Source organism: Ixodes scapularis, unplaced genomic scaffold (assembly GCF_016920785.2).
Source record: "Ixodes scapularis isolate PalLabHiFi unplaced genomic scaffold, ASM1692078v2 PGA_scaffold10__122_contigs__length_95168666, whole genome shotgun sequence".
Lineage (NCBI taxonomy): Eukaryota > Metazoa > Arthropoda > Arachnida > Ixodida > Ixodidae > Ixodes > Ixodes scapularis.
The window spans coordinates 44,724,363-44,743,121 of NW_024609836.1; the positions used below are offsets into that span (position 1 = coordinate 44,724,363).

Consider the following 18,759-nt stretch of genomic DNA (forward strand, 5'->3'; position numbering starts at 1 on the left):
TACCCCATGCATACTAGTTCCACAAACTTCAAAAATAAATATCTATTATACTGTATTCTGTCAAGACAGAAAAGGTGACCTTTAAGTAACACCAATGCCTTTAATATGGCAGGCGAAAATTGAAAAACCCTTGAGGCGATCTTAGCACCAAGGACAAAAGATGTCTCTCCAAAAAAAGCTACTATTCTTTTCAGGACAGTGCATATACAGACTGTGGGCACCCTGGCGGCTCCCCAGCCAAGTTGCTTGGCTAGCTCAGTCGGTAGAGCATGAGACTCTTAATCTCAGGGTCGTGGGTTCGAGCCCCACGTTGGGCGCCATTGTGGTCGGTTTGCCTTGCTGCATACCCGACCCGGAGGAATAACACGGAGCCAATGGTTTCAACAACAAGAAACTGTGAGTCTAGTGAGGAAACCGGACCTGTTCATGTCACCGACCTTAAACGATTTTTTCAAGCAGAAGACGAAGATTTCTCGCAGGACCGGAACGACACAGACGGCAGTCCCGTTCCGGAAACCCCCTCGTCTCCACCGAGGCGGCGGTATAACCTGCGACGTCGGTGACACCAAAGAGAGAGGAACCTCTTTTTTTTTTTTTTTTTTTGTCTCCTTGGCCTCTCTTGCATTTTGGGGGTAGTTGTCTACTTCCACGGATCTGCCCCTTTTCAAGAGAGGGGGGAGAAGATTGTGTGCCCACCTCAGATCCGTTATTTCAAACTTTCTGGAAGGGGTGCGAAGATGACGTTAGGCTCAACCCTCAACTGAGCTCCATGTCGTCTGCTTCTTTGTTTTTCTGTGGAGCTGGCTCATGGACACCACCGTCACCACAGCCGCCATCGGAATGACACGGCGGCCGGTCTCATGGTGGACCGGGCCACCAAGGACGTCGGCGCGCCAGGGGCAGCCCAGAGAACCATGGACCACGTGCAGAGCAGCCACCTGCTGGAGGCCTGGTCCAGAACAAGCTCAAGTGACAAGCTGGAGCTGACCGAGCCGCCGCGCTCGTCAGCAGCCGCCGCGCTCGTCCAGCAGGCGCCGGCCGGACTTACAACGTCAGTCCGCCCAACAGCGCCATCCACCCCCTGACGCCCACAACGTCTCCCGTCATCGACATGCCGGACGAAGCTTGAGGGGGGGGAAGTGTGGGCACCCTGGCGGCTCCCCAGCCAAGTTGCCCGACTGCGAGGCAAAGGTGCCGAAGTTTTCCCGCGTGGCGGCGACGTCACGCCAGCCACGCGCACATCGGATGCGCCGCCTTGATAAGGCAGATCAGAGGCGGCGCACGGGGAGTCGCTGCCTGGACTCTGGCAGCGCCGGTAGCAATGTTAATCGTCTTGTCCATGTCCAATTAAATGTAGTTTCTTGTTGTTGAAACCATTGGCTCCGTGTTATTCCTCCGGGTCGGGTATGCAGCAAGGCAAACCGACCACAAGACAAACAAGAGTCTTAAGAAAAGTACCTCACCTTTTTCTGATACCATACAAGCGTGTCATCGAGCCCCATAGCATTATCCTTCTAGCTGCATTGAATTCCTGCAAGAAGAAACCACCTGCTACCTCAATAAAAACGAAACATCACACACCAAAGCATCAAAATTCTTGCACAGAGTCCATATGAAAATAAAATCAAAAAAGGAAAAATAGGACACATCAAAAGTCTCTGACCGCATAAAGCAAGCGGAAATTTCTCGCATCCATATCTAACTGGTTCAGCTAAAATTTCAGACATAACTTTACTTAATGACAGAGATAAAAAAAAAAAAAAAAAGTGCTATTCTTTGTGGCAATGATCAAGAATGATTCAGGGTTTAACATGCTAATGCAACGAAGATCATACTACACAAAACAAATGTTATTTGAAAGGACATGATGCCAATTTATAACTATAACGCAAAAAAAGAATTTTTTAAAAATTCTACAGTACAATTGAATTATACAAATTCAATTCATTGCTAAGCAAAAAAGCCGCAGTGAAAAAAAAAAAAGAAGATACTTGATATCTGATTGGCGTTAATGATCCAGACATCTGCAGTGTCATGGAATGTGCAAGACACACTCTCAACACGGAGCAGGTGCGAGTTTTTCAAAAGACGCACGTGCAAAGCGAAAGGATGTGGCAATGTTAATGGCTGTGTTTCATCCACAAGGAATGAGACCGTGTGATGTGATGAAGTGGCATGGAGGAGTTTCGAAATGACTGTTTTTTTTTAAAGAAACTCGCCCAAACCCTTCCAAAATGGTTTGATAACATAGTTGGTTGTCACTTTGCATGTCCTATGCTGGCTACCATGACTCAAAAACTGATTTCTATTAATTAAGACAGTTTGGTGGGGCAGGCCAGAGGATACTCTTACGGCTTCTTTGACAGAGCTTGCAAGTCCATCTGCTTCCTCATTTCCTGGCATGCTCACGTGGCTTGGCACTCGGCGAAACTTTATTCTCCGTCTGAGCGGAAGAGCCCGGTTCTATTCTTACACACATGCTGCCGCGCAAAAGAATGTTTCTTTGTGTCATCTAGTGAGGAGACTGATCAGAAGAGAGTTTCAGAAATTGACAAACAAAAGAGCTTTCATAGTATTGCCCTCTGCCATGTGTTGGAGAGTCATGAAAACAGACTGTAAGAGTGAGCAGCGAAAACGATTGCTGATTGGTCCGGTTGTCTAGTTTTTTGAAGTCAATGGAGAAAGAGAATTCACGGTATTAGTAGAGATATAAAGTAAATCTTCATGTTTTTGTAGGGAGTTTGAAAGCCTTCACTGACAAACTGGAGGCAAAAAACTCCTCCTTACCATATCTAGAGAGCAACCAGTCTAAAAATCCTGCTGTGCATCTATAAGGGTTTCTACCGCACAAAAAAATTTCTTGGGGCATTTTTTCAGCAATGTGTGAAAAGGGCACTAAAGCACTGTCTGCAATAGTTTATTTATGGTCATGGGCTTTAAGCATAAAAAACAAAAAAAAAAAAAATGCGTGGCCGATTTCCTTATTGAAGTGAGTGTGAAAAGATTGATTACTTCATAACTATCGTCAAAACCAGATGGCGCCAATGCACGAGGAAGAGCAGGGCTATGCCCTCCTCGTCCGATGGCGTCATTTGGTGTCAATCTTTTTAAACCATGATTAATAGAAAAATAGGCCGTGCATGAATGTAACGTTTGGTTTTTAGGATGCAAATAGATTGATTGTTATGACCATGAATAGACTATCATAGAAAGTGATTTAGGTAGTGCCTCAAGCTGAAGACCCGTGTAAAGCTATACTCCATTTCACTTTAAGTGTGAGTGTGGCAGATGCTACAAGAGCGAGCTCCGGGCTTTTAACGTCCCTGCCAGGCATGCACACTTGTCCAGTGCAAGCACTGTTCAGGGCCACATAGCTTCGGCCTCACTTAAGATTACAGTAAAACAAAGTGTATCAATAATTTTTTTTTTCTTCAAATTTTTAAACAAGTTTGCGAGTTAATGTCTTAAATTAATTTTAGTGTCAGGGTTGTAGTAAAATTTTAGCTGATGCAGTTCCTGTGGAGCATGAGAACAACTAATACACTGGACTGAAAAAAAAAATGATTTAATCAATTAAATTTTTTTTTAATTTTTAGAAAATTTAGTAATGCTGCCACATTACTATAGAAATACTTGTCAGGGTTAATATAAGAGCAATCGGAAAACAATGCACAACGATAGGCCTGAGCGTATATACATTTTTGTAGTTGTCAGAACTTGTGGGAAAAGCATCACAGCTGATTGCAGATTATTAAATGAGAACGCCCAGGCGTGGCATAAGGCTGTATGATATGACAAGTCGCTGAGGTTCAAAACGCGACAGCTATTATACGATCGCAAGTACGCGTATAAGAAAAAAGAAAAAACGACCTGCGCAATACCTGCCGCGGGGAGAACACTTGGAAAAAAGACAGCAACTGGCATTACGCAACGCTCCCTTCTTTTCTCAGAGCTCAACACGTAAGCTGCGCCGTAGACCGCCGTGCAATCTATTTTGGGAATACAGATATCCAAAGTCCCTCACACAAGAAACACAGAATTCAAATATACAACCCGTAAAGTATATATAAAGAGTCCGACTTCTCAGTGAATGCGAAGATCGAGACACGCGAATATTTTTTTATCTGATAATGGATATCCTACGCATCAATCGATCAATTGAAGAATTGAATCGCACCTGAATCGGAAACGCGCACGGCTGCTCGACACAGATTTCGAGGGCGATGAACCGCGACGAGCACGTACCCCAAACCAGGTTCCCTAACCTGATCAAGAATCCGCAATGTGGAACAGATAACAATAACGAAGGGAAATCTGTCATCGCGATACACCCAGCATCGACAATCAGGTGAAGATTGACAGGTCGCAGTAGTGCCCGACACACCCGCATACAGGGTTCAATGGTTCGTTGATGAGTTATAGTGATCGTTGTCGAAAGATCAAAGTTGACGGGTGCGGGGAGGCCCGCTTTGGGGTTAATCGCGACCGTAGAAACAAGACTCGAGCAGCCTAGAGCGTACCGTACGCAAGTTCTTACCTCGTCCGAAAAACTGGCGTAGTCAGGACGTTTGAAATGCGTGCGAAGAAGCGGTTGGGTTTGCTGATCCGACGTACGCGGGTGTGATGAACGCGATTCCTCAGCTGGCTCGCTTCCTTGCTGCTCGACCGCTCTTGCCGTTCTTTTCGCTGCTTTGCTCCTGCTGTACTCCTGCCGTCCAAGCGTCGGCGCGCATCAAAATAGAGGATACACAAGACGCGGAAAAGACACAGGCGGTGGCGCAGGAAAACGCTGGCGAGGAGGTGTCGGTTGCCCAGGCCACTGGAGAGTGGATAGGCTCCGGTGCGGAGAGCGGACATTTTCATCGCGAGCGTTGAGTTACGCTATTCTGATCCGCTCATTTATTTGTGGCGCTGCAATCGGTAATGTTAATTTTTGTAAAAATTTTAATTTTATTTTTTAATAATTTAAAGAATGCATTAAAAGCAAAGACTAAAGTTAGAAAAACTGAGGAGGGCTTAAAATTATATCTGGTTGCGCACGAACTCAGTTCTGCTGTTTCACCTGCAAACGTTACTGCGAACGTTAGCGCGCTGGCAATCGGGGCACCACCAAACGGCCCAGGCCAAAACGAAAACGAAACCCCACTCGCGGCGAACAATCCATGAAAAAGCTGCTAACGCGAGGGAGTCGCTGCGGTTTAATTTATTATTGATGCTTTTCAACGTCGATGCATGCGTGCATTAGAGCAGGTGGCTAAATTTATGGTCATTCAGCAGCGGTCAGCGTCTAACTACAAAGGACGCAAAAAAAAAAAAAAAAAGTATGTCTGCGATATTGGATACCTATTACCTACGGAGCGTTCTATTTTCGACATTTGACTCTCGGGTGCTTTTCGAAATTATATTACGCAAAAATATATTTTCTGACAATAAAAAATTTAGAGATCAAGGTGAAATTATCACGGACATCTAAACCAAATGGCACATTCCAGAAGAAAAGAAAAGAAGTGAGAGAAGTTGAACGTTCTTCAATTTTGTTTTATTTAATTGGGCAGGTTCCGTGTAAAACGAATGCCTGGATGAGTGCACCTTTGGGCAGGTCTACCATTCAATTATTGTCAATCAACCGCTGCTAGCAGACATAAAAAGAAAAAAAAAAAAACAGCAATCCCCCAAAGACCTCAAAAGTGCTTCACCTCTATATGGTCTGTCACAGGTAAAGAAAAGCGGAACAAGCTATTTTCACAAGCTCCTCCACTCTTTCCACTTCAGCACAGCAAATGCTGGAGAGGAGGAAACCACTAATCATGGCGAGGAGAGCGCTTGGCGACTTTGTGAAAATGACTGACAAGCAAGGAGAGCGCTTGTCAGTCATTTTTATTGTTTTGTGCATGTATTGATTTGTGCAATAACACTTCACTGTATTAGGCTTGAGTCATGTCGCATCGCTTTTGTGGCTTGTCGTATTGATATTACGATAAGGATCTCTGGAGAAGGCGAAAAGGGTGACAAAGGACAAACACAAATCTCCAGCCACAGCTAGGTGACTGGTACGCAACTGAAAAATCCACAAGGTACTGGTTTCGTGTTATTGTTGTCCAGCTTGCTGCACCTTTGCATTAGCGTCATAACCGTAAAATGCAGGCCGTTCGCCCTTGTTAGACTGATGGCAGCTGTTAAAACTCGTTTGCTATACTGACATCCAACTCCTGGTTAGCTCAGTTTGCAGAGCGCTCCACGGGAAATGGAGAGGTCCGGTTCTATATACCAGGGCCAGGCAGATTTTTCAGTCACACACCAGTCACCTAGCTGTGGTTGGAGATTTGTGTTTGTTCTTTGACCCCCTTGTTTCCCTTCTCCAGGGATTATGATTGTTATTCTTGTCCAGCTCACTGCACCTTTGCATCAATTGCATTAGCATTCTCACAAACATGCAGTATGAAAAGCTATGACTATTTTACTATTATTTACGTTTTTGCCTACTGCTGTATTATATATTTTGAATAACACACACAATCCTTGTAAGACATAGAGCATGTTAAATAAATAAATAGAAGTAAGAAAAGACAAAAGAGGCTGCCGATAAGGGGTATTCATGTTCGCAAACAGTGTCTGCCTAAGGTGGGGCCCTCATTGACAAATTCATTGTTTGTCATTGGTTTGCCAGTTTCCCACATTTGTTAGAAGCAACACGCTTTTAAGATGTGTGTGCAAAACGATTTGGCAGACCTGGAACTAGAGCATGCAGAGACAAAACAGATAGCCAGTACTCAGTGCCGGATTCAGAGGGGGGCTCCAAATGTCCCGACCCCCTCTTGAATATTTCGCATCTGTAAAAGTTTAGGGCAGGGAAAAGGAGGAGGGAGGGGGGGTTAAGATAGCTGATACGCTTACTCCCCCCTCTAGAAATACCTGTATCCACCCCTGCCAGTACTGCGCACCCAGCAGTTGGACGACAGCGTCAATTTTTCTTCTCGTCTGGTTCGGGGTTCCAACTCCAGCTGTAGCCTATTTTCTACGAAATCATCAAATGAGCTTGAAATACAAAAAAAAAGCAAAAGATGCAGCTGGGTAATTTTTTAAAACAGCGAGCAGCAACGCTTTTTTTTTTCTTTTTTTTTTTGCAACTTGCTAGCCAAACACAATACTGCAGAAGGTACAGTCAGAGGCAGAATGAGTCACATTGACGCAGCAGGCAGATAAAGAGGGAGTGCTGTCACACACAGTGTTATTGCGCTGTAAGTCACATAGTGGGAAAGAGTCCAGACAGCCACCACTAAAAATAGAAAATAGAATGCGTGGGGTAACAAGCTTCTTTGCTGATGCCTCGAATTGAGGTTCTGCAAATGATGACGAAGCATGGAGTTCCAAAGCTGCAATGTGAACCTCCAAGCATATTCTACCAGAAAGTCTGCCCCCCCCCCCCCCCTCCCCTTTACCCAAATCTGCACTGTGCAATTGTTTGTCCAAGGTTTCCTCTACCAATGTATGAACAAGGAAAATTTTATAGGAAAAATAACTTTAATGGGCTATGAATTCATACAACTAGCAAGTATATTGCAAGTTTCCGGAAATATCCACATGGTCGGAATGACCAAGGTGCATACTTACATCGTCAAAATTTTCTGCACATGCGATCATGTGACTATAACGAATTACCAAAATTGTTATTTTTATATAGGAGAAAGCGACTTCCGTGGTGTCAAAGGTCGCCAAGGCATTAACTAAAAAAAAGATATTAGCAGGCTAAAGGCACCAATATTGGGAATCCAACCTATCAACGAACTTGTCACAGAAGAGGCCTCCATGGCCCAAAACATTGTTTGGCAAGAAATAAGCTTGGCAGGATCTCTCGACATACACAAAAAAAAAAAGTTCCCCCATTTTAAGAAAGCACACATCCACCACCTCGCTGTATCTTCTTTGAAAATGTCAGTGCACGCAGTCAAACGACTGATTGACGTTTTCTGGTAAAGAGACGGCACACTTGAATCAATCGATTGCCATCTTGGCTCAATGTTCTGGAAGCCGGTAAACTTCTCTAGACACTGACAGGGTCTAAATGGCAGGAAGGTCTTTCAATTATCCCGTCTCCAATGCACACACAGGCAGAGCATGTCGAAAAGCAACAAGAGCATGCTGTTCTTATGTGCTGCACGCCAGAACTGAGGTTTCGTGTTTTCGAAGCTTATTTTTCGTGAAATTCGGAGGGTGCTTTTCAGAGTTTCTTTTTTTGCCGAAAATGCTGAGTTTATTTATGGTAGATTCCCCACTGTTCTCACGCTCTCATCAGTGACTCTAACAAAGGGTATCTGGAAAACCCCAGCAAAGGTCTAAGGATTAATTTAGACCACCTGGAGATCTTCGACATGTAATCATAACCTGCTACATGACGCTAGATCTTGGATAAGCCTCCTTCACAATGTGGTACATAGGCCACGGGTGGATTTAAGAAAGGCAAAGGAGGGGAGGGGGCAACTGCCCCCCCCCCCCCCACACCATTAAAGGTGTGGGGAATCGTTAACTATCAAAAGAGGTACTGATGGAGTAACCAAAGGGTCATCTCAACAGCAGCAGTGATCTCAAAGGAGACGTCAAACCTAGTAGCACGGTCCCATCTCCGCGGCAATGCAGACGACGTTTAGGGTTACATTACCGCGGGTCGGTTCGATAAATACCTCAGTCAGTGCAAATGATTGACTACCTTGTCTCCCACTCTCGAATATAGCAGAAAAGAAGACACACATGCCACAGTAAGGACAGAGTCCAAAAGCATTTATTACAACACTCTCAAGATTAATTACTATGTCCCCACCCAAAACGCCCCCCGCGCCGGCAAGGTAAGAAAAGGTCCTTACCGGCTAGATGCGGGGTTCCGGAGAGTCAGAAAGCGGGAGAACATCAGAGAAGTCACCGATACACGTCCTATCTCTTTCGCAGTCACCAGATGAGTCCCCTTCCTGAAAGCGGGGAAAGACGAGGAGAAACCCCCTTGCTAGTTGGCAGTGATCTGCATGCATCCAAGCATGGGAATGGAAAGGGGTCTCCCCGTGAAACAGTGAGAGGCGGGCCCTCCAAGACAGGGGACCCTCTGCTTCACGAAGAGGTCAGAGCTCGCAGCGCAGGAGGTCGAGCGTTCCGACCCGCAGCCGTTATCACAGCCATCAGGGAAGAGAGATCACAGAAATCCCCACATCCCCTAGACTATGTCGGATGGTCACGAGTGGTGGTAACCAAAGGGTTCAGCGGCGCTCTCTAGTCAAGAGACGCCAGACCTACTCCCATACCCCGCAGCTTTCTCTCGAGAACACCGCTATGGGTGGGTCCGAACGTCAGCCGCACAACTGATCGCTTCTCTAAAAAGGAGGAGCATGTACCACAATAGGACTGGGTCCAACGGTGTTCATTAGAACACCGCATGCAAGACACTGTCCCAAAACCCCCACACCGACAACGTCACATGAAAGGCTCACCTTGTCGACACCATCCCGAGAGCGCAGTCCAGAGCGAGGATAGGAAGTCCTTCGCCACACATCCAATCTTTATCACATCCGCGGGAGGAGTCCCTCATACCCCCAGTCGGAAACACGCGTTGACCTCCTTCCCCCGCGGGCGTCGTCCTCACCCAAAGCAAGCAAGTTTCCGGATGAGCGGGAGGACGGAAAAAGATCCCACCAGGAGAGTGAAGAGGAGAGCACCTCAAGCCAGGCAACTCTGCTTCACGAACAGGTTGGAGCTCATGGTAACCAGGCCCAGCATTCCGATCCACGGCCACATAACCGGCCATCGGGGAAGGGTGACCAACGGTCCCCACAAAGGGGCACTAAAGAGGATTCTGCATTCGTTTGTTCTTGGTCATAACTGATTCTACAGGCTTTAAGCGTACTAATAATTCAAAAATTACAATCACGCAACGCCAATCTTTTTTATTAAAAACGTGATGAAAGGTAGAGACACATGCCTTTATGAGCAGGTTTTTCTGCTCAGGAAAGGCAGGGCATACCCCAGCAGCGGTGTCAGCGCAGTGACGATGGCACTCTTCGGCCAACTGCAAGCCGCCTCTCTCTCCACGTTGGGAGGGAGATTATAAGAAGCCTTTTGAATGGTGACAATCCTGCAAATCATAGGCTCATTCTCTTTTACTCAAACAGACCTCGGGGCCCTAGCGGCTCGAATGATGCCCTTTTACCCTTATATCCATTCCCCACCCCCCTTCTCCCAATCCTGGGAAGTTGTGGTCTCAGCAAGTGAGCCAGAACCCTCCCCCCCCTCGAAAAAAATTCTCAGCAAGACACGACCATGACCTACTGTAATGCTGACCTGCCCAGAGAAGAATGTGCCAGCATGCACCTCTTAGAACATGGCTATGGCCCAAGCACGTAGCCAGGATTTCGTTTCGGGGGGGGGCCTGCCCACGACAAAATGCTCTACGAGGCGGAAAGGGGAGAGGAGGCCCCAGAGGCCCCAGCAAAATGGAAGATGCCCCATGGACCCCCCCCCCCCTTGATACGTGCCTGCCATGGCTGCAGTGTTTCGTCACGCCATGACTTCTCGGCGCTGCTTAAAGGCTTCTTTGATTCCTAGGGTATCTGCATATTAATTGAAGGTGCACGAGGTGTGGCGGTTTACAGTAGGTCATGGGCACGACTATCACACAATCTACATGTGCCACTAGCAAAATGACAGCACCCAGAGGCTGTACTATGGTGGGCTAGAAGGACACTCACTCGTTCGTCCAGCGAGAAAATGGTAAGGCTGTTCAGCATGCAGTTTTAGCATCGATATGCCCGCAGCAGCGCCACAACGGCACTCCGAAAACTGTGAACACTAAAGAAGAAAATGCCTTCACTGTTAGTCACACTCGTGAAGTGTCACATAGTGAATCTTTCCTCGAAATGCAGCTCGTTTACTGCAGTGCTCCCGGAGAAACCACTGCATGCTCCACCGACAACCACACTGCATCCCCGCAGAACTGGGCAGCAGCAGATTTTGCAGGCATCGGCGTATTTTGCAAAAACTGACGGCTCATACGGCGAGATCGAAATTATCCGAAGTGCCTTGTTCCACCTCGTTTTACACTAGTCCAGCATTTACTTCAGACGAGTCCAGCGAATTGAATTTTTTGAAGTTGCCGTCCTCAATGGAACGCGGGGTGCAGAGAGCGCTGTGTCAAAGTTCAGCTGGGATTTGGGTGGTTCAAGTGGCGCTTTACCAATTAATCACGTTCCTTGGCTGAATTCTGACAGTGTCCGGCTACGTTAGCCGAGCGCATCCTGATGGCTTCAACTCTTAGCTTGACCGCTAGGCGCACGATGGTTGCATCCTTAATAGCAGCTAAGACTCAAAGTCATAAGAGACGGCTCACTCATCAATGTGTGGGACACCCGCAGATATTTGAGCGCCCAATGCCGAAGAATGATGCTGTGAAGCCAGGCTAGAAGATACCCGCTGGCCCGCATGCAGATTGATGGGGCGTGTCTCATTCATTACCAACGATCATCCCCCGGAGCAAACTAGGCAACATACAACGATCATGTGGCACATGCGACTATACTACGGGCAAGTTTGTACTTATTGCGGCACCAGTAACAACCAGCACAATCGAGCTCTTTTTTTTTATTTAAAACATCGACAGACATACACTGATATCTCTATGTGTGTAATTTATTCTTCTATTGATGAAGGTTTTTTTTTTCTTTTTTGAATCTGTTTGCTCTTTTTTGTTACATATCTCTTAAGATTCCCACCCAATGATTTCAGCCGCATGTTGCAGGTGTCCGTATAGTCCCCTGACCCCCTCCCCTTTTCTAGCTTTAGCGTATCATATATTGCACCCTTCCGGGCACAAAAAGGTGACAGCACCTGAAGGTCAGTGTAGGGTGAATAGCATTCAAAAAATGATGTTACATACGTGAAAAAAAAAAATGAAAAAAAAAAAAAGCAGACGCCCAGAAATTGATTGGACAAGAGTGGTGCCTTCCCCACAAAAACAAAACACACAAGAAAAGGTTGAAAGAAAGTTTTTCTTCAGCTGACATGGCAGGGAAGAAATACGCAGAGCGGGGGAGCACATCACGCAGTACTGCACCCCCTTCGTTATTTCCCAACGAAGCAAATTTTGTTTTTCCCGAACAACATAGATTTTCCACCCCCCAGAAACAAGCAAAACACACTCAAATATACCTAACATTACACCAGAAAAAAAAAAAGCATAAAGTAAATGGGGATTACCGAGCACGGGGAAAATAACAACCAAGGAAGAAAAGAGCTAAATGTGTGCATTTTTTTTTTGTATGTGTGTAGGGCACCCAAGGGAACGGAACTGACTTAAAAAAAAAAAAAAAAAAATGGAACAGAACATGCTGCCAATGCGGTATAACACGATGGAGGATTGAACAGCAGAGGGGGGGGAAGGAAAAGATGAGGGTCATTAGCGCACCCCCCCTCTATCGAAAACAAATCAAAAATAAACTCCAAACCCAAAAAGTTTGTCCGTCATTCCTCTTCCACACAGCAGGCCCACGCAAAGACGCCTGACCGGCGTTTAAAGCTCGGACCAGCAGCCCGCGTCTTCGGGCCCCCCGCCGCCCCCGCAAGATTACTTTCTTTTCTTTCTTGATCGGAACTGACCGATTTCGGCGGGCCCAAAAACATCAGCACGGCGTGAACGACGTGGAGGCTTCAGTACGGGTAGTACCAACTTGCCCGACGCGGTCGAAAAGCCCGCCTGGGAAAACGGTATCCCCCGCCGACGCCACCGCCGCCACCTCCGTAGTACATTCCGCCGCGCGTCGGGCGACGGAACCGGCCCCGGGGCGGTCTGTTAGTGCTGCTAATCCCGGGGCGATTGGTACGCTTCGTCATCACCTTGATCTGCCGGCCGCGGAACAGCGATTCATCGAGAGCCATCGCCGTCTGAATGGAATCCTTGTCCGTGAACTCGATGTAGGCGAAGCCCTTGGGATGGCCCGAAAACTTGTCACAGAGTATCGTCACCCGGTTGATGGAGCCGCAGCCGTGGAAGTGTTGCTCGAGCTCCTCGGCGGTCGCCCCGTAGTCGACGTTGCCCACGTAGATCGAGCGGGCGTCCACTTCGATCTTTTCTTCGAGCGTTAGGCCTAGCGACCCGCCCGGCGGGCTGATGCTCATCTGTTTTTCCACCTCGTTCTGCATCTGTTTGAGCTTCTCGGCTTCTTCCTCCATCTCGCGGACGCGCGCCTTGATCGCTTCCAGTTCGGGGTCGTCGAGGCCGTGTTCGTCGCCCAAGCTTTCGTCGAGAAGCTCGGTGGTCGAATCGTGGTGATCGCCGTTCTCTTGGGCTTCGGACAGTCCGTCGCCGTTTTCCACGGAAGTGTCGGCGTCCGCCATGGCGCTTGTTTCACGGGGGGTGCCGGTGCGCGTGTGTTCGGGGGCTCGGCGCCGGGGGGTTTATGGTTTTCGTCGATGCTGTCGCCGCTGCTGGCGAAGACCGGGCTCACATTAAATGCGCTCGATGTTAGTGCACTTTTCGAAATCGGTTCAAACGCCTTGCAAAATAGCCCGAGATCAACCTTTGTCTTGTTTGATGGCGATAGTTGATGCCGGTCGCGATGCGGCTTTTGATCTTCACGCGCCGCGTCACCGGTGTCGCGGCGCCTGATTTGCAAAGCTATATTAGTTTCTTCAACTATATAATTTTTTTTGTGTACCTATGATGATTGTAATCATCACAGACATATCCGTCCAATTGATTAAAGGCGGGTATTTTATATATTTTTTGTGAGTCACAGTTTTGTGGTTTTGGACTACAGTTGAGTTCTTATCCTGCTCTACATGGGACCCGCGAGACCAGAAATCCGTGTTATTATTCAAGATATTGAAACCTGATTTGAGACACCATCATTAAACACGTTCTGTTAAGAAAACAAATTAAGAAATTTATTTAAAGAGAAGTGTAAATAGAGTAAAAGGACGAAGCAGCGCCCCACGACGGTGTTTTCGCGCTTTGCAAATTTCGCACTGTTCCGTGGTGCTCCCTCGCTCGCGCTGCGTGGAGTGTCTGTCCGCGGTTTTCTCCACCATGTATCGCGACCTGTTGTGATTCATCATCTCTCGGCGATCTCTTCGGCTGTGTTCCAAAATTTACTCGATCCGACTCCGGAGTAAAAGTTTCGTACCGTGGCGTTCCAAAACTTACTCGAGCTTACTCGATGACGTCAGAACTCGCGTTCCAGAAGCGGGTTGTTTACTCCGGAGTAATTACTCGCGCTACCCTCCTCAATCGGGGGGTAAAGTCGGATCAAATCGAGTAAGTACGTCACGTGATCTGTTCATCGTCTGCTTTCTGCGCCGACAGCCGTCAAAGCTCGCTTGCTCCGTTGGTTTTGGTGGCGGACGTTCGAAATGACAAAGAATTAGGTGCAGCATGTGTGTTTATTGCGATTTGCTGTTGTCAACGCAGGAATTGACTGCATTACATCCAGACCGCCCACCTTCCCCGGGAACGTGTACTTGTTATTTTCTGAGTGCGAGCGTAAACAGGAGCTTCTCCGCATCCTCGTCCTCGGCGTTGGGGGAATGCCGTAATCTCACGTTCAAGGCCGAAAATGTTTGAACTCGGCATATGATAATGTAATATTTTTGTTTCCTCCAGAGTGTGTGTAATGAGAGGATAACGTTTGTAAAGCAGTGAAGACTTCGAAAATTTCACTGCAATCACATTCGCGTCAAAGCGAACGTGAGTTTCATATCATTCTGGAGAAAGCACCCTCGCGCTGTACCGCTACACCGTGTGGAATATATTTCTGCAAAACATAATTGGTGCAAATTACAATGCGTGGAATATATGCGTTTAGGGCACCGTGACTAGAATTGCAGCGATCGCGCTGATTAATAAAAACACATCTTTTTGTCTAGCTGTAAGGAGTAAGTCATTTTGATCTCAATACACAGCTCAAAACGAAGGTGAGTAAAGGAGCTGGTGGATTCACCTCAAAATACACCGCGTCGTCATTAACATTACCGTTCTTCGGGTGCTTTCTCCATGATCAAAAGGATCGTCTGCTATTTTCTGCCATCGCCGCTGTGTTTTCTTTTTGCCGTCGCCCAAGACGAAGCCAATCCGCGTAGTATCCAGGTGATTATCCTGGCCGTTCTAAAATCGAGTCGCGGATCGTTTACTCGCGATGTCACGTGGTATTACCCGCTGACGTAGGAGGCAGGTTACTCGGGTAAGATCTGGAACATAGCCTTCGTGTCCACAGTACACAGCACCTCCTCAGTGACGCGGCAATGGTCCTACCGTCGTTGGAAAGGCTGAACTGAATCGAGAAGTAAGTTATCCGTATTCCTAGGAGCTGCCTGGCTGAAAACAGCTGATCGATCAATTGCAACACACAAGCCCGCGTTTCATATACGTTTCGAAGGACAACGCTAATTCGGTTTCGTCTGACTGCAGTATATACTGGGCCGATGTCGTTTTTTATCGCTCCGTTAAGGCTGTTGAGAGTTTAGTCGCCAAAGGATATCCTTTGCCACTTTGCCAATGCGTGCTTTCGGTTCGTAAACATCGAAATACAAACACTTTTTTTTTTTTTTTTCTTGTAAGGATTATTTGTACCGTGGATGTTTGGGAGCCATGGGTTGTTTGCCTGCAGGCAAGATGTAGCGTGTGAGAGCATTATCAGTTTCTCCCCAGTTCTTCGAGGCTATACAAAGGTTCCCTTATCAGCAGACTCTTATAGATGTCGGCCCTTTGTGAGGCGCTAGGACAGCTAAGATATTAAAGGCGAACTTGTAGCTGTTCCTTTTATATATATATATTTTTTTTCACGACTTGGTTGGAACATGTTTCCAAGAAATCACGCTTTATCATTTTTTTTTTCACGACTTCGTTGGAACATGTTTCCAAGAAATCACGCTCATAGTTGCAAGACCGTTGACTAAATGATATATCAATTACGTAATATGTGCGTGATATGTGCGTGGTCGGCTCGTAGTGATTTTCCTGGTGTCGCGCTAATTCATCCAAAATCCTTTTTTTTTTTCGATTGTGGGTATTTTGTTTTTTAAACGTATTTATTGTTGAGGATCGAGAATTTTGATAATCGTTGATGCGGTTCTTTCAGTGGAGAGGTGCAGAACCTTGAGTGCTTGCGCGCGCTGCTATAATCGCGAATTCAATCCAATTATTTGTAGCAGAAAACTGTGATTGCATTCAATATATATCGCCATTCATTTTTTTTTTTTGTTTTAAATGTTTGGGCTCTTCGAGCATGTAATATTCGTACGGAACCCTAGATAAATACGACACCGGGATGATCGTGGGATGCTAAGCTGTCCTCTCGGAAAAGATCTAGGCCGCAAAGAGCGCGCAAGACGCGTCGTTTTGGTATTTTTCTTTTTTTTATTATTATTATTATTTGTTTTTAAGAAGCCCAGATAGAGCTAGCTGGACTTTTGAGGCTTCTTTCTCGCGCGGTTCTCCCACATACGCGGATGTTTCTGTATACACGACGACACCCACCGTCCGCGGTTTTATTATTATTATTTTTTTTTTTTTTCTCTCCCAGTCTGCTGCTGAAAGAGTACGCCCTGCGTGTTTGGCGTTTTATTTTTCTTCGTGAGGTTTAAGTGAGAAAGTTATGTTTAACCGTTCCTCTTTTCTTTATCGCTTTCTCTTGGCGGGCGATGAGTCATGTCGCGAGAAAAGAGGAAGGGAGTTAACAGTTGGGCGAGTCGAGGCGTCAAAGGGAAGGGCAGAAAAACGCCGTGGATGCGCCCAGACATGTTTTATGGACAAAGAAAGGATCCGGATGTTACGTTTTCGTCGGCCCATAAAAAAAAAAAAAAATAAAAAATAATGGATTGTGAGCTTTTGATAAGGAGACAACGACCCTTGGGCAGCATCCGCCATTTTTAAAATTTTTTTTTCGGTATTTGTTTGGGTGCTCGTTTGAGCCAAAGATCATGTCTGTACACGTGCTTGACATGCAGGCGTTTTCTTATCTTTTTACAACTGGGCAAGTCACGATATTCGCACACAGAAACTTCCCTAGTGACGATCTACCTACTATTAATTAGGTTTAACGAACAAGAAGTCTTGCTTCGAATTACGTCACCGATGACGTCATGTTCGTCCTGGTTGGCGTTCATTTGGTGGCACTACCGCATCACCGCATCTCGTCGTGCGATGTTCGACTGGCGTTGGATTTTTATTCCGACATATTTAAGTTCAGAAAGGGTCTCAACTTCATGCTGCTTCAAAATCGCTCGCGATGTCAGCCAAATGTAACTATTCTTCTGCAAGCGAAGTTTCTCTTGCATCATATTTTTTTTTCTTCTTTCGGTTTTGTCGGAATCTGTGGAACTTCTCGAAGGAACCGCATGAAAAGAAGTGGGTTATATTTTTAGTTTTTGGTGCGAACCCGTCTCTTGATGGCGCACCGCCAATCCGACATGTTCGGTGGATCGGCCCGGACAAGTGACAGTGGTGACAGGTCGACAACAATGGCGAAATCCGCGTGACGTCACCAGGGGGGAAGCTCCTTCGCAAATAGACAAAAGGGGACGGTTGACGACAGGTGTTGTTTTGGCAGGGCAGCCGCCGCTCGCGCCGTACTTGCGTGCGAGTTTTCACGACCACTGGGTGAACAGCCTGACTCAATATTGAGGGGCACAGGGCCGTGAAGGACGCCTCCAGCGGCACATTCGATGATAGCAACCCCGGGGGTCGGGCAGGGGCATGGCACGTACCCAAGGTCACTTAGTGTAGTGCATTACCGTTTGATGACGTCTTCCCGAGTTGCTACAATATTGCGCGCACTTTATAAGATCGTTTCAAAAGCCTAAACACAAGATTAAAAAAAAAAAAAAGGTCAAGTTTCGAGGCACGGGCAAGGCAGACATTGTAATACCCAAGCTGATAACATTAGTTCTGATATACTGTAGATACAGTCAGGGGCGGATGCAGGAATTTCGGGAAGGAAGGGGGGGGGGGGGGGGGGGGGGGTCAGGTGTTGGTCAGCGTACCATATGTTTAGGAAACTCCCTTCCCCCGTTTCCACGCCCTAAATTTTTACACATGCAAAAATCAAGAGTTGGGGTCATGACATCCGGACACCCCCCTCCCCCTCTAAATCCGCCCCTGGTTACAGTACAGTAGAAATGTCTGAGAATTAAAGGGGCATCAAAAAAAGCTTTCAATTTTTTTTTTTTTTTTTTTTTTTTGAATGGGGAAGCTGTATCTTCGCACTCTAGGTGTACAGGCTGCTCAACACAGCGAATTACTGCGTTTGATGGAGTATATCTGAGTGAATACAAGGTAAAAGGAGATCAAGTTTGGAGGCACTGTTTAATCTTACCATGCATATAAGAGAAGAGATAAATGAACGACAGGTTGTAAACAATGTGCGGCTATTATCGAAGCCGATAAACATCAGGGCATAGATTCATTATAATAGAAATGTTTAGGCGTTAAAGTGAGCAGAGGTCTTTGAGTTTGTCTTTTTATGGTGATAACTCAGTCTATGCTCCCTGAGCTTCTAAAAAAAAAAAAAAAAATTGCGTTCTTTTGTGAAAAAAAAAAGAGGGTACGTACGTGGCGACATTTCATCACGTTTGAAACGGATATAAGCTGCGCGGGATTTAACTATTATGAGTATTTAAGGACAACCGGCAGAACGCGTAAATTGAGTTATCACCACGCAGAAAAAATAAAAACATTTAAAAACTTTTTTTTTTTATTTTTTTTTTAAACTTTGTATTGACGAGAGGGTGGGG

General features: G+C 46.4%; 3 protein-coding genes and 1 non-coding gene across 5 annotated transcripts in view; 2 read left to right on the forward strand and 2 right to left on the reverse strand.

Moving 5' to 3' along the window:
• The window catches only part of LOC8034767 (protein PHTF2), a 37,776-nt gene extending 32,925 nt beyond the window's left edge, over nt 1–4,851 (reverse strand). Inside the window, exons 1-2 of one of the 2 annotated variants that reach the window (XM_029992597.3) lie at nt 4,538–4,851; nt 1,464–1,531 (exon numbers count right to left, since the gene is read on the reverse strand). In XM_029992597.3, the coding sequence (XP_029848457.2) occupies nt 1,464–1,502 (39 nt within the window). In that variant the 5' untranslated portion in view covers nt 1,503–1,531; nt 4,538–4,851. The remainder of the gene's footprint in view (nt 1–1,463; nt 1,532–4,537) is intronic. The other variant, XM_040206118.2, reaches the window with a different exon arrangement.
• Trnak-cuu lies at nt 245–317 on the forward strand. The gene has a single exon. It is a non-coding gene; the product is annotated as a tRNA-Lys (tRNA).
• Nucleotides 4,852–11,601: 6,750 nt separating the features above from the next.
• LOC115330707 (polyadenylate-binding protein 2) lies at nt 11,602–13,732 on the reverse strand. The gene has a single exon (XM_029992595.3). It carries the CDS (start codon nt 13,366–13,368, stop codon nt 12,682–12,684), a length of 687 nt encoding a protein of 228 aa, XP_029848455.1. The 5' UTR covers nt 13,369–13,732; the 3' UTR covers nt 11,602–12,681.
• Nucleotides 13,733–15,228: 1,496 nt separating this feature from the next.
• The window catches only part of LOC8052310 (phosphatidate phosphatase LPIN3), a 49,732-nt gene continuing 46,201 nt past the window's right edge, over nt 15,229–18,759 (forward strand). The window contains exon 1 of the mRNA XM_040206120.3: nt 15,229–15,311. The gene's annotated coding sequence lies outside the window, so the exon portion shown is untranslated. The remainder of the gene's footprint in view (nt 15,312–18,759) is intronic.

Excerpts from the sequence above, each read along its gene's own strand:
- LOC115330707 (XM_029992595.3), bottom strand. The coding sequence starts at position 13,368 with ATGGCGGACGCCGACACTTCCGTGGAAAACGGCGACGGACTGTCCGAA.